General features: G+C 64.9%; 1 protein-coding gene and 1 long non-coding RNA gene across 2 annotated transcripts; both read left to right on the forward strand.

Moving 5' to 3' along the window:
- Positions 1–88: 88 nt before the first annotated feature.
- AGPAT2 (1-acylglycerol-3-phosphate O-acyltransferase 2) lies at positions 89–12,374 on the forward strand. Its single transcript, XM_086324290.1, has 6 exons — positions 89–359; positions 8,245–8,378; positions 8,738–8,913; positions 9,160–9,255; positions 10,881–10,953; positions 11,710–12,374. The coding sequence occupies exons 1-6, from the start codon at positions 178–180 to the stop codon at positions 11,883–11,885; spliced, it is 837 nt and encodes a 278-aa protein (XP_086180416.1). The 5' UTR covers positions 89–177; the 3' UTR covers positions 11,886–12,374.
- Positions 2,374–5,630, forward strand: LOC147362319 (uncharacterized). The gene is made up of 3 exons (XR_015136120.1): positions 2,374–2,514; positions 2,869–3,043; positions 5,100–5,630. It is a non-coding gene; the product is annotated as an uncharacterized LOC147362319 (long non-coding RNA).
- Positions 12,375–12,544: the final 170 nt, after the last annotated feature.

Here is a 12,544-nt window from a genome sequence, read left to right on the forward strand (position 1 = left end):
CGTCGCGGGCGGGGCGCACCTCGCTCACCCTCCCGGGCGCCCCGCCCCTCCGCCCTCGCAATAAGGGGCGCGGGCCTGGCGGGGCGAGGAGGAGGGCCCGCCGCCGCCGCCAGCCCGCGCGGCTGGAGCCCAGGCAGGCAGCCCGCGGCCCGCGCCGTCGGGGCTCCGGGCGCGGCTATGGAGCTGTGGCCGTGGCTGATCGCGGCGCTGCTGCTGCTGCTGCTGCTGGCGCAGCTGAGCCGCTCGGCCCGCTTCTACGCCAAGATCGGCCTGTACTGCGCCTTCTGCTTCACGGCCTCGGCGATGGCCGCGGTCGTCTGCCTGCTGCGCCACGGGGGCCGGACGGTGGAGAACATGAGGCAAGGGGGGCCGGGCGGGCGCGGGGGGGCCGCTTCCGCTTCCCTAACTTTCCCGTGTCCTTTCCCTCCTTCCTGCCGCGCCCGCCTCTCCAGGGCTCCGGGAGTGGCGGGAGGGGGCTGGGGCGGGGGTGGGGGGGTGCGGCGCTCCCTACGCCCGAGGGGAAAGCGGGTCGGGGAGCGCGCCGAGGGGTGGTGGTGGGTGGGCTGCGGCCTCCGGAGCCCGCGTCGCCGTGTCCCCGCACCCTTGCCCCGGGACCCCGGCCAGGGGCCGACACGGAGGGCTTTACAGAGATCTGTCTCTCGGCGCCGCGCAGGGTGCTGGGCCGGCTCCGAGAGGAATGCGGCCGGGCCGGGTGGGCAGAGGCTCGGTGCCGCTTCCCGTGGCGGGGGGTGGGGGCTAGCCGCCGTGCACCGCCGCGCCCGGGGTCTCAGTCTCCTCCCCGCCATCCCGCCCGCCCACCTGTCGGGCGATGAGCGCACCTGTGCTCAGCCCCTTCCTTCCGCTTAGGAAGGTGTGGTGGCTCCAGCCCGCGGAGGTTGGGCGGGGACTGCTGGCCCTTGGGGTCCAAGCTTTAAGCCAGGGGAAAGAACACGGTGGTGGCTGGGGTGTCCCCCCTCCCATCCCCGGGGTTGGGGAGCTTGCTGCGGTAGGGGTCAGGCTGGGCTGACAGGAAGAGATGGCGATCTCTCCCGGGCAGGGGCAGGGGCTGGGGAGGGCATGGTGGCCCGAGAGGGGCTCCTTGGCCCTTTCCCCAGATTCCGATGGGGAGGGGCCATTGCTAACATGCCACCCTGTGGCTTTGGCAATGATGGCCTTTTGGCCGTGGCCTGGGGTGGGAATACTGTGGTCCCTGAGGCCCCCACTACCCCAGCGCTCACAGGGCAGGGGGTGAGGGGTCCTGGCTTTCTGCCCTTCCCGGCCTTGTCCATCCGATGGGCTGACGCTGCCAGACTGGCCTGCTCTGCACAGTTCTCCCTGGCTGTTTTCAGGGATTTGTGGCTCCCGCTGCCCCAGGAATGGGCGGGAGGACTAAGAGTGGGGAAGACTGGTGGGTGGGCCATGGGTCTCCAGTGCCTCCCCTGCCTTCCCCCGCCCCACGTGGCCCAGGGCAGCAACCCAGGGAGCAGAGACCACAGGGGTGGCCCACTTGTTGCCTTACCAGCTGTCTTCCCAAGCAGTCAGCTCTCTGGGATGGGGAGGGCCTGTATCCAGAAATAGGGGGTTCCTCAGGGCTGGGCCCTGCCGGCAGGGATGCTGGCCTGAGTTTGAGGCCCTGGGACCCCCTGCAGACAGTGGGCTCACAGCCCGTGTCCGTTCCACACCTGCTGGGGGCCAGCCAGGAGCGGGGCAGGGGGTGGTTTCCGGCAACAAGGGCTGGTGGGCTCCTCGGAGGGGCAGCTGCTCTCCCACAGCCAGGCCCGAGGGTGGCACGTCTGTTTCTGAGGCAGGAGGGGGCCCTGAGCCTGGCTTGTGCTGCTTGCGGGTGGGAAGCGAGTCCTGGAGCAGGCTTTCAGCAGGCGTTCCCAGTGGTCACCCTCTCTCTCCCTGGCTCTGTGTGGTCAGGTAGCCTTGTCTTTAAAAGGTCCAACTCGCTCTTCCAGGCCTGGGCTTGAAAGCTGCTTCCCCAGGGTCAGGCTGGAAGTCACGGCCACCCTTTCTGACCAGGTAGTAGAACTGGCAGGCCGGCCTGACCAGCACTTGGCAGCCCAGGCCTGGCCAGCCCCGTGGCCTCTGCTGCCTCGGGCTTGTTCCCCGAGCCCAGAGCCCAGCTCGGCCCCCAGTCTCGCACGAGATTCGGGCCTGCTGAGACGTCCTCCTCAGCTCAGGAGGGAGTTCCCCTCCCCGGGGCAGCCCCCGACTCAGGCTCTGCACAAGCCAACCCAGGACATGACGGAGGTGCTGAGTCCTCCCCAGAGAGAGGCAGGCCTAGGGGTCTGGGAACCCACAGCCCCCTTCCCCTGCAGCCCCAGGTCCCAAAGGGTGGGTCATAGTGATGACACCCATGGCTCCCCAGTGATGGCAGAGAGGAGGGTCCCTTGTGAACACGAGTTCCCCAAGGGATGCGGCCGAGGAGGGCTGAGGAATGCAGAGGTCGTGGAGGCGCTGTGTCCCTCTAGGCACTGTGCTCCTCCAGGGACAGGCCCACGAGGACAGGTGAGGTTGGGGGGCTGTGTGGACAGGCCCCCTCATTTCAGGCCCCTCCTGGGTTGGACTGTGGGTGCCTGGCTGCCCCCCTCTCCAGTCTCACCCTGACCTCGGGAAAGGACTCTGCCCATCAGTTCTGTCTTGCACCCCCATGCGCTGGCGGATGCTTCATCCTTAGGGAAAGGTGTTGTTCCTAGTCCCATTTTATGGATGAGCCCTCAGAGAAGCAGCTTGAAACTCATGTCTCCGGGGGTTGGGGCGGGGAGGAGGCAACTGGCAGGTCCCAGAACTAGGACGCGGTAGACCTGGGCTGCAGAGCCCAAGGATGACTTCAAGGTGGGTCTTTTCCTCTGTCTCACCCAGCATCGGGGCTGGGGGCAGCACCGTGGCTGCTTTGGAGCTGGAGACCAGGCTCAGAGGAAGTCCTAAGTTCCAAGAGGGACAGCCCAGCTCCACCCACCGCCTCGCGTTCCCATCTCCTGTAACCAGCAGCCCGTCTCTGTGATGGGGCAGCCAAGGAGGCCTCTGCCATTGAGTTGTGAGTTTTGAGCGTGCTTGGCAGCGCTGGGAGCGGAGGGCCAGAGGCAGGCACTGTTGTGAGCATGCTGGGGCTGAGGCCAGGGACCCCCTCCCAGACTGGCGGGGGCCTGCGCGCCAGGCGAGGCTGGGTCCTCGTCCTGGGGGCAGGTGCCCTTATCAGACCTGCTGGACAGTGAAGAGAGCGAGGCCCAGGATAATCCTGTGTGTTAGAACTGGCTTTGGCGGTAGAATCAGGAAACCAGATAACAGCACCTTAACGCAGAGAGTTTCCTTTCTCACACGTTCAGGTGACCAGGACGGGCAGCCTGGGACCACAGCTAGGCTTCAGGGCTGGGGGCAGGAGAGTGAGGTGCTGGGTCGGTGGAGCCCCCACCCACTTGGAACGTTGAGGATGGGCATCGCTGCAGCCAGGGCCTGGGGCCCTGGTCTTGGGGTGGGCCGGTGGGGGCAGTCCTCCCCCTGGGTGGACTCCTGCAGGCCCGGGAGCAGAGCTCCTGAGATCTGGACACTGCTCACGGCCCCACCTCCTTCCACCCCACTTCTGAGCCCCCGTTAGCACCTCTGGGCACCTGCAGAGGCCAGCACCCCCAGCTCCTGCCCACCCAGTGTTCCGGCTCATCTGACGCTTGGGAAAGGCCGCTGCCTACCAGGCGGCCTTGCTGGGGCCTCCTGTCCCCTGAGCAGACCGATGGCTCTGTGTGCCTGCCCTCCTGGCACGGCCTTCCAGAGTGAGTGCCACCAACCACCCCCCTCCACCCTCGCCACGTTATAAGGCAAAGCCCACGGGGTCTGGCTGAGGACTTGGCACGGCTTGGCTGAATTAGCTACTGGGTCTTCCTAGAGCTGTCTAGCCTGTGTCGGGGCTGAGCGCAAAGGTCAGCAGGTAGCTGAGACCTGACCTTGAACCACCTTCCAGTGGCCAGGAGCAGGTACCGGCTGGGGGAGGGGCTTCTTCCATCTCCTTTGGAATCTTTTCCTCCTGTGTTGTCGCCAACACAGCCGCTGTCTGTGGAGGGCCCCCCGGCCTGGCAGGTGTCTCAGGCGTCCAGCCTCATCTAGCTCGACCCCTCCACGACCTTCCAGTCTCACAAGTGGAAACAAGAAAGCGTAGGGAGGTCAAGTCCGTTGCCCAAGGTCACAGCTGTGAGAGGAGCGTCAGGGCCTGTCTGACCCAGAGCTGGGGCGGGGTCCGGGTGTCCACAGATGAGCACGGCTGGTCCACGGAGGCTGGCTGCCAGGGCTTCGGCCCCAGGCCCCCAAGAATCCTCACGTTTATGGCACTCCCTTCGAGGCCAGCGGCCCCGATCAGGGTTAAATGGAGGGCTCCTGAGAAAGACCCACGAGGGGTGAGGATGGCGCCTCTGTTTAAGGAGATCACTGCCCCCCTGGGCTCTTGGAAAGTGGGGCGGGCCCCCTTGCCTTGCGGGGACTCTGGCACCAGTCACCCGCCTGGCAGCTGCCTGCAGTGCTTCTGAAGACTGGGCCACCTGGCTTCAGGCAGCCTTGGCTCCGCCTCCCTGGGAAGGCAGGACTGGAGCTGGGGTGCGAACATCCCTGGCACACCTGTGACTCCCGCCCTGAAGCTGGGGCCCTGCTTCCTGTGGGTAGGGGCACTGGAGTCAGCTGGGCTCCGAAGAGGCCTGGGCTGGGCAGGCCTGGCTGCCTGGGGACAGCGGCTGCCCGGAGCTTCCTGCTGGGAGAGAAGGGCAGAGCCCCTCCTGCTGGGGGTGGTGTGGGGGCCAGAGAGCCCCTTCAGGGGGTGAGGGGAGGCCTGCAGAGGAGCTAGAACACCTCACCTGACAACCCTGGAGTTTAGGGGCGGGCTCCAGCCCATCCTGGCTTCCCCACTGTGTGACTCTGGGCAAGTCGCTCAGCTTTGCTGAGCCTCCACTTCCCTGGTGCAGGAGTATATGACCTTGTGGGGTTACTGTCTGAGCGAAACTGGACAGTTGGCGTCTGTCCCCAAGCAGGCTTGGCAGGTAGCTTGGAGCGCCTGCTCCCGGGCGTGGGTGTGGGGCGTCTGTCCCTGTGGTTATGTGCGTGCTGCATTCCAGGCCAGGACAGACCAGCTCTCCCTGCCCAGGGCCCTGGAACCTCTGCACAGCTTGGGCGGCTTCCCTGCTCTTGGAGGAAGCACTGTGAAGATGATACGACGTCCCCACCACTTTGACTGAAAACCTTGACAAGAGGGGACAGAAGGAGAAGGAAGAGCGAGACCCCGTGCCCGCCCCCCTGCAGGGAGTGACTGATGGACCCTCCCTGTGAGGAGCATCTCTTGCTTCTGTCTGCTCCCGGGATGCCCCTTTCTTTTGCAGCTTCCTGTACTTATGTCAGTGGCGGTGTCTTTTGGTTTTGAGTGCAGTTATTTGTAAAATGTAGCGAGTTGCTCCCTGGACCTGTCGGTCCCTCCTGGAACCGTTTGGTCCTTGGGAGGTCTGCCTCAACTGGGGTGGGAGAGGCCCCTGCTAGGCTGAGTATCACAGGATACTGTGATCACGGTATATACAGTATCTTTCATCATCCCCCACCCCCAAATACTGATCCTGTCAATTAGATACAAAAAGAAAATACAGAGAAGTTCTGGAGACGGACGTTTGGGACAGCTGCATTATACACTTGTAAATGGTTTAAAATGATAGATTTTATGTTATGTATATTTCACAACAGTTTGTCTCCTTTTGGCTGAGTCAGGCAGCATGGAGGATCTTAGTTCCCCAATCAGGGAATAAAGCAGGGATCAAACCCGGGTCTCCCTGCATTGGAAGGGCAGACTCTTAACCACTGGACCACCAGGGAGGTCCTTCATCACAACTGTTTGAGAAGAAAAACGGAGCCAGCAGACACCCCCAGAGAGTGACCCACTGTCCTCTCCAGATGTGGTCTGGGACTTTGCCTGTGAGCTTGGCAGGGAAATGCAATTGACAGGTTTGCATTAGAAGTCCCAGGAACCGACCTGACAGCGAATAAGTAGGGATCTTTGCTCTTTCCTCTGCCGCAGCCCTGTCTATCTGGGCTGTCCCCACGGGGACGCTGAGGTGTTCTTTCCCTAATCCCGACCGCGCCTGTGCGTCGGCAGCTTTAGGATCAATTGCCAGAAGAGGATTGCAAATCTCAGGGACTAGGCTTCTTAAGGGCTCTTCTAGGTCCTGCCAACCTGCCCTCCTCCAGAAACCTCTGCGATCTCCCACCTCTGCCAGCAGCCTCAGGCCGTTTCCCGACACCGGCCGACACCTCCCGTTATCCGGCTATCCTCTGCCAATCCGAAGGAAGAGGACAGGGCTTCTCGTTTCAATCCGCGTTTCCTTTGATGGCTAGTGAGACTGCGTGCCTCTGTGTTGTTGGACGATGCACGTTTTTCCTGTTGGTGAATGGCCTGCTTGCGCCCCCTCCTTGGGTCGGTCAATCCTCACAACGACCCGAGAAGCCATCTCTTGGCAGTTGAGAAGCCCGAGGCTCCCCAGCTGAGGTAGCCAGGCGAGGTCTCCCAAGAGTGTCCGGCCAGGGGCACCTCTGAGCCGGATGGGAACAAAGGGACAGGTCTGGCTCGAGCTGGCAGAGGCTTAGCGCTAAGGAGGATGGCCCGGCTTCCAGGTCCAGCAAGGCCGGCTGGCCCGACTGTGAGAGCAGCCGGGGCTCAGCTGCCTCCCTCGCGGAGCCCCTCTCTCCAACCTGTGCCGTGGGAGGAGGAGGGGAGAGAGGCTGTGTGGGCCAGATGCGAGCCTGCCTTTGGGACAGAGAGGCAGAGCCGATAGGATCTACTCGTGTGAGGCTCAGAGGAGTCTTATCCACAGAGACAGAAAGATGCTGGGGCCCGGGGCAGGGTGTGTGTGTGTAACGGGAACAGCGTGTCCGTCAACTTGAGAAGATAAGAGTCCTGGGGACAGACGGTGGGGGCAGTTGCTCAACAACGTGACTGCACTTGAACTGTGTATTTGAAACCAGTTCAGAGGGTAAATGTGCTGCGTGCATCTTACCCACAGTTTTAAAGACACGAGTCTGCCTTCGGGCCAAGGACCTGCTCTGAGCCTCTGCTCTATTGAGAACCGGGTCTGGGCCCAGGCCCTTCTGCCTGGAGTGGAAAAGGCCTCCCTCCCGGTCAGGACTGTGAGGAGCTCCCTGGCGGCTGTGTGTGTGTGTGTGTGCGTGCACGAATCTTGTGCGGAAAGTGGAAAGCTCTTGGGTCACCGGGAGCTCACCTTCAGCCCCGCCCCCACCCACGGGTGGGAAGGACCCAGGGGGCCTGCAGGAGTGGCAGAGGAGTGACCTCAAGCCGTGGGCTCCATCGCCCCGTGTGCACGGACCCCTGACTGGCACCTGTCCTGTGCCAAGTGTGTGCGGTGTCAACCTTCCCCCTGCCAGCCAGCTACCCAAAGATAGGGGCACGCGTGGTCTCCCTCACCCGTCACCTCCTGCGGGGATAGGCCCCTCCAGGTCACGAGTGCCCAGGGCAGCCTCCTGCCAGGAGCAGGGCCCACGCACATCCTAGCTCCACTGGCATCCTGGTGTGACCTTGAGTACGTGTGTGTGTGTGTGAAACGGGCAGGCTGCTGCTTTGTAGGACAAGGAGGCGTGAAAGCCATGGTGCCCGCCGGGCCGGTCTCCCCAGCAGCAGCTCTTCCAAACCAGGAAGCAGCCCGCAGCTCCTCGCCAAGGTTTCCGCTTGGTACCCACGCTTCCCTCTCTTGGGTGTGGCTCTGCCTTGAGGGACGGTCACTTCCCGTGGGGGGCCCCCTGCCCCGGCCTCCTCTGTGGGCGGCCTCTCCACGTTGGGTCCTTCGGTCTCTGATGCGGCTGACAGCAGAGTTCACCCAGCCTAGGGGTTTCTCAGCCTCCATCCCCGCTGTTCAGCTGGGCCCCCGGCCTGGGGTGACAAGCAGGACTCGGGGGCTGGAGGCTGCATGACAGGTGCAGATCCGGGTACCTGGACGTGGAAGGGGGCGTCCTTCCCACAGCCAGGCGTCAGGGTCCCCGAGGCCTTGCTTCCGTGCGACCTTCATGTCACCGGCTGGGGAGGCGAGGGGCGGGGGGCACTTGCCATCCTGCTGGGGGACAAGACCTGAAGGCGCTCGGAGGGGAAGGCGGGCTCAGGGTCAGTGGCCAGCCTGCCAGGGTGGGCTGGGGGTCTCCGGGCTGTGCGCGCAGAGCCCACGTCACGCCGGGGCAGTGGCCCTCTGCTCACTGGGCCCGTCTCCCCCGCAGGATCATCAGTTGGTTCGTCCGGTCCTTCAAGTACGCATATGGCCTCCGCTTTGAGGTCAAAGGCCGTGAGACGCTGGACGAGGACCGGCCCTGCGTCATCATCTCCAACCACCAGAGCATCCTGGACATGATGGGTAAGGCTGGGCCTCAGTGGGGTCTGGGGGAGGACTGACCCTCCCCAGTTGCCTGGGGGTAGGGGGAGGCTGCTGTCCTACTTGGTGGAGGCTAGACCCAGCTGAGCTGGCAGGCGGGGGTTTGACACTGGAGGGAGGGACCCGCGCCTCCCTCCGGCGGGTAACAGGACTGGGCAGCCTGTGTGGGGCCCCGGGCCCTGCTGCAGTGCCCCCCCTGCTAGGAAGCTGAGGCTCAGAGGCCAGACAGTGCCCAGGGGCCAGTGGTACCCGAGGCCTGGGGCTGGCCCGCTTCTCCCTGGGGAGCGGCCCCTGAGCTGCGCTGTCTCCTCCTGTCCCTACCTGGCATCTGGCGCCCACAGGCCTCATGGAGGTCCTCCCCGACCGCTGCGTGCAGATCGCCAAGCGAGAGCTGCTCTTCCTGGGGCCCGTGGGCCTGATCATGTACCTGGGGGGCGTCCTCTTCATCAACCGGCAGCACTCCCAGACGGCCATGAGCGTGATGACCGATGTGGGCGAGCGCATGGTCAGGGAGAAGGTGAGTGCCCGGGGCTGGGGCGCCCGGCGCTGGGGACACTCAGGCCCAGTTGTGGTGTCAAGTCGGCCCCGAGGGTGAGTCCCTGCAGCAGAACACGCCTCATCGCTGTGTGTCTGTGAATCTCATATGGAAGAGCCAGGCGCAGGGCCTCGGTTGTCAGCGGTGGTGGTCTCTGCTGAGAAGGGCGGTGGGTGCCTCCCTGGGCGGCCTCTGGCTTTTGGGTACAGCCTCCTGTCTCCTCAACAGCTCAAAGTGTGGATCTACCCGGAGGGCACGCGGAATGACAACGGGGACCTCCTGCCTTTCAAGAAAGGAGCCTTCTACCTGGCGATCCAGGCCCAGGTATGTCGGGGCTGCGGCCTCCTGGTGTGGCCGGGGCGGGAAGCGCATCCGGGCTGGCCTACGGCTGACAGTGACCTCCCGGCCGGCCGGGGCCACTGGCGCTCGGGGACCACCTGCCTCTGGACAGGCAGCACCTGTCTGTGAGCTGCCGTGGAGGGCAGTCCCTGGGGCCCCTGAGCGTGAAGGCTGGGGCCTGGTCAGCCCAGGACCAGCTGGAATGACGCTCATCACTTCCGTACCTGCCCACGGAGCTTCAGCACCCCACTTTCCCGCTGGCCGGGCGAGGGGGGCTGGGGTTGGCGTAAAGAAGGCCCGCTGCCTGGACTGTCAGGAGGGCTCTGCCAAGGTCGCGTTCAGTCCCCCCGCACCCCTCGCCAGGGCAGGTTCGGGACTGAGCAGCGGCTGGGCGGTGGGGGGTGCACCAGGGCTCACAGGGGCCAGGACAGAGTGAGCAGAAAGCTTGGCATGGGCCTCGTGCTGCTCTGTCCTTGACTTCTGGGGTCCCGGGGATCTCGGGGGGATGGCAGGAGAGGCTTGGGGCACGTCCCTCCGTGGGGTGGGGCTCCGGGTGGGTTCGGGTGCCTGTCCTGTGCTGGGGGCTGAGCGCAGGTGAAAGCCCTCGGGGTTTGGGGAGCCTTTCTTCCTGCCTGGTCAGAGTCAGGCTGCCAGCTGGGCAGGGCTCTGCTGTCTCCTGGGCTTCACCTGTGAGAGGTGGCCTCGAGCACCCCCTGGTGGCCCCGAGCAAGGCTGGGAGAGCCTTCCTTCCAGAAGCTCCCAGCCAGCGCCGGGGGTGGGGAGTGGGGGAGCTGGAGGGAGGGGTGGACGGGGGCGGGGACGGGAGCCTGGGCTCTGATGCCCGTCCTGCCCGAGCACGAGGAGGAGGACACCCCGGCCGCAGGCCCGGGGCCGGTGTCTCTTCCCTTTGTGGTGGAGAAGGGGTCACGGGGGTCATGGGAGAGAAGAGCGGAGCGGAGCTTTGAGGGGTGGTGGGGCCAGGGCAGTCTCAGCCAGGACGCCAGGCAGCGTGTTTCCTGTCAGTTCCCCCCACCCCAGGGTTAATGATTACTCCAGGTGCCATTTCCGACACTGGAACCACCGCTGAAGTCACCATTGGACTTGACCCTGGTGTCTTCCGGGAAAACCCGCAGGCCCTGCCCCCTCCCCTGGCTGGAGCTGCCCCCTGGGGTTGGGGGAGAGGCTGGGAAGGAAGAGATGGGCAGAAAGACCTCAGTTATCTCCTCTGGCTAAACTGGACAGGGTCCTGGGTCATCTTGGGACCCTTGGGGGGTGTGGAATGTGAATCCAATGGATGTGTGCCAACCCAGGAAGTCTTCCTGGAGGAGGGGATACGTGGGTAAGGATGTGCAGGATGAGTTTATGGACTCGGGGCCACCCAGGGCACGAAGGGTGTCCCAGGGCAGCGCATGGAAGCACCCTGAGGCACCCAGGCACGAAGGGTGTCCCGGGGCAGCGCATGGAAGCACCCTGAGGCAGGGTGGTATGCCTGCCTGGTGGCCACAGGGGTCGTGGGGGCAGGCAGGGTCTGCCTGCAAGCTTGTCCCTGGGATCAGGCTCCACGGTCGGGCTGGGCTCCGTCCTCAGGCTGCCACGTCTGCTGTCCCCAGGTACCCATCATCCCTGTGGTTTACTCCAGCTTCTCCTCCTTCTACAGCTGTAAGACGAAGCTCTTCACTTCAGGTAGCCCCCCGCCCCCCCCCCCCCAACACACACCTGCCACACAGGGGCCCGCCCACCCGATCTCAGTCCCAGTGACACCCGGACCCCGCTTCTGGGGGGCCACTCCAGGCCGTGCCCCTCAGTGACTGGGGGAAGAAGGAAGGAGGCCCTGCCTTGAGCCCCAAGATCAGGGCTCCCAGGGGTGGGTGGAGGCCCAGCTTCTCACACACGGGCCGGGCCTTGCCCACAGCTCGGGGGGCCTTGAGGGGCGCACTTCCTCTGCCCAGGGTGGGCTCTGAACCAGTGCATCCAGCCCTGACTCTCAGGCAGCAGCCTCCCGGGGACGCCCCCCATGCCCTCTGCCACGGAGCTTAGGACCTCCCTCCACCCTTCTCTCCAGACCCCCACACGAGGGTGCCTGGCACCCAGGTGGGAAGTGGGGTCCAAGGGAGAAGCTGCCTGCCGCACACCTGGGTCCCCGAGGCCGCCTGCAATCCAGGGCTGCCCCAGAGCCTCCTGGGGGAGGGAACATCCTGGAGCCTAAGCGGTCCTCACAAGGGGGCACGCACTCGTCCATACCCCTCTGAATGTTCCTGAGAGCATGTGAATGCCTGCATCAGTGATTCTCAATTAAGAGCCAACCGCCAGAGACCGGGGTGTCTGGAAGAGCCCGGTCCAGCCCAGGCCCTCAGGAGGCTGGCAGACAGCCAAAATGGGGGGAGAGAGGCCCCCCGCAGGAGCCCCCCAGGCGGCTGACGCCCCCACCCTGCCCCACAGGAACCATCCAGGTGGAGGTGCTGGATGCCATCCCCACCCGTGGCCTCACTGTCGCCGACGTCCCCAAGCTTCTGGACACCTGCCATCAGGCCATGAGGACGCACTTCTTGCACATATCCAAGACCCCCCAGGAGAACGGGGCCCCCGTGGGGCCCGACGCCCAGGAGGCCCAGTAATCGAGGCCTGGGGCAGGGCGGGACCTGGATGGACGATGGACAGAGGGCCGCCCCCCACCCACCAGACACCACTGTGTCCCCTCTGGCCGTCACCCCCTGGAAGCGGGCCCCTCTTGTCACTGCCTTGGGTCCAGGCCCCCCGATGTCCCTGCAAGGGAGAGTCAGCCCCCCAAGCTCTGAGGGCAGGGCCTCGCCCACCCCTGTGCCTCCGGGGTCTGGTGTGGGAGTGGGTCTGGACCCCCATGGGCTGACAGGGCAGGGCCGAGCTGCCCGGCCCCACCCTCCCGCCCAGGCCTGCATCAGGCCCTCAGGGAGAGGCGGGCTCGGGGGCCAGGACGCCTGGTCTCACGCCCTCAGGTGGCCTCATGCCAGCTGGGCCTCAGGGAGCCACAAAGCAGGGTCTGCGGCTCCCCCGGCCCTGGGGAGCGAGTCTGCTGAATGGGTACTGTGCTCGTCACTGTTTTTTATAAACGAACTCTTGGAAGTGCCTGCTGAATCGTGCTCACTCAGAGGGTGGGCAGGGCTGCCTCGGGTTCCCATCCTCAAGCTGCCCTCGCTTCCGGCGCCCCTGGACGAGTGTGGAGCACCCCCAGCCGTCACCCTGGGCAGTGTTCCTGCTGGGGTTGGGGCCACGGTGATCCTGGAATGTTTTCTCCTAC

This window comes from Bos grunniens, chromosome 11 (assembly GCF_055505025.1).
Source record: "Bos grunniens cultivar Pamir isolate PY7600 chromosome 11, Bosgru_T2T1.0, whole genome shotgun sequence".
Taxonomy (NCBI): domain Eukaryota; kingdom Metazoa; phylum Chordata; class Mammalia; order Artiodactyla; family Bovidae; genus Bos; species Bos grunniens.

Coding starts and splice junctions, on each gene's coding strand:
- AGPAT2 (XM_086324290.1), top strand. CDS start 178: ATGGAGCTGTGGCCGTGGCTGATCGCGGCGCTGCTGCTGCTGCTGCTG. Junction 8,379..8,737: donor GAGCATCCTGGACATGATGG/GTAAGGCTGGGC, acceptor TGGCGCCCACAG/GCCTCATGGAGGTCCTCCCC. Junction 10,954..11,709: donor GACGAAGCTCTTCACTTCAG/GTAGCCCCCCGC, acceptor CCTGCCCCACAG/GAACCATCCAGGTGGAGGTG.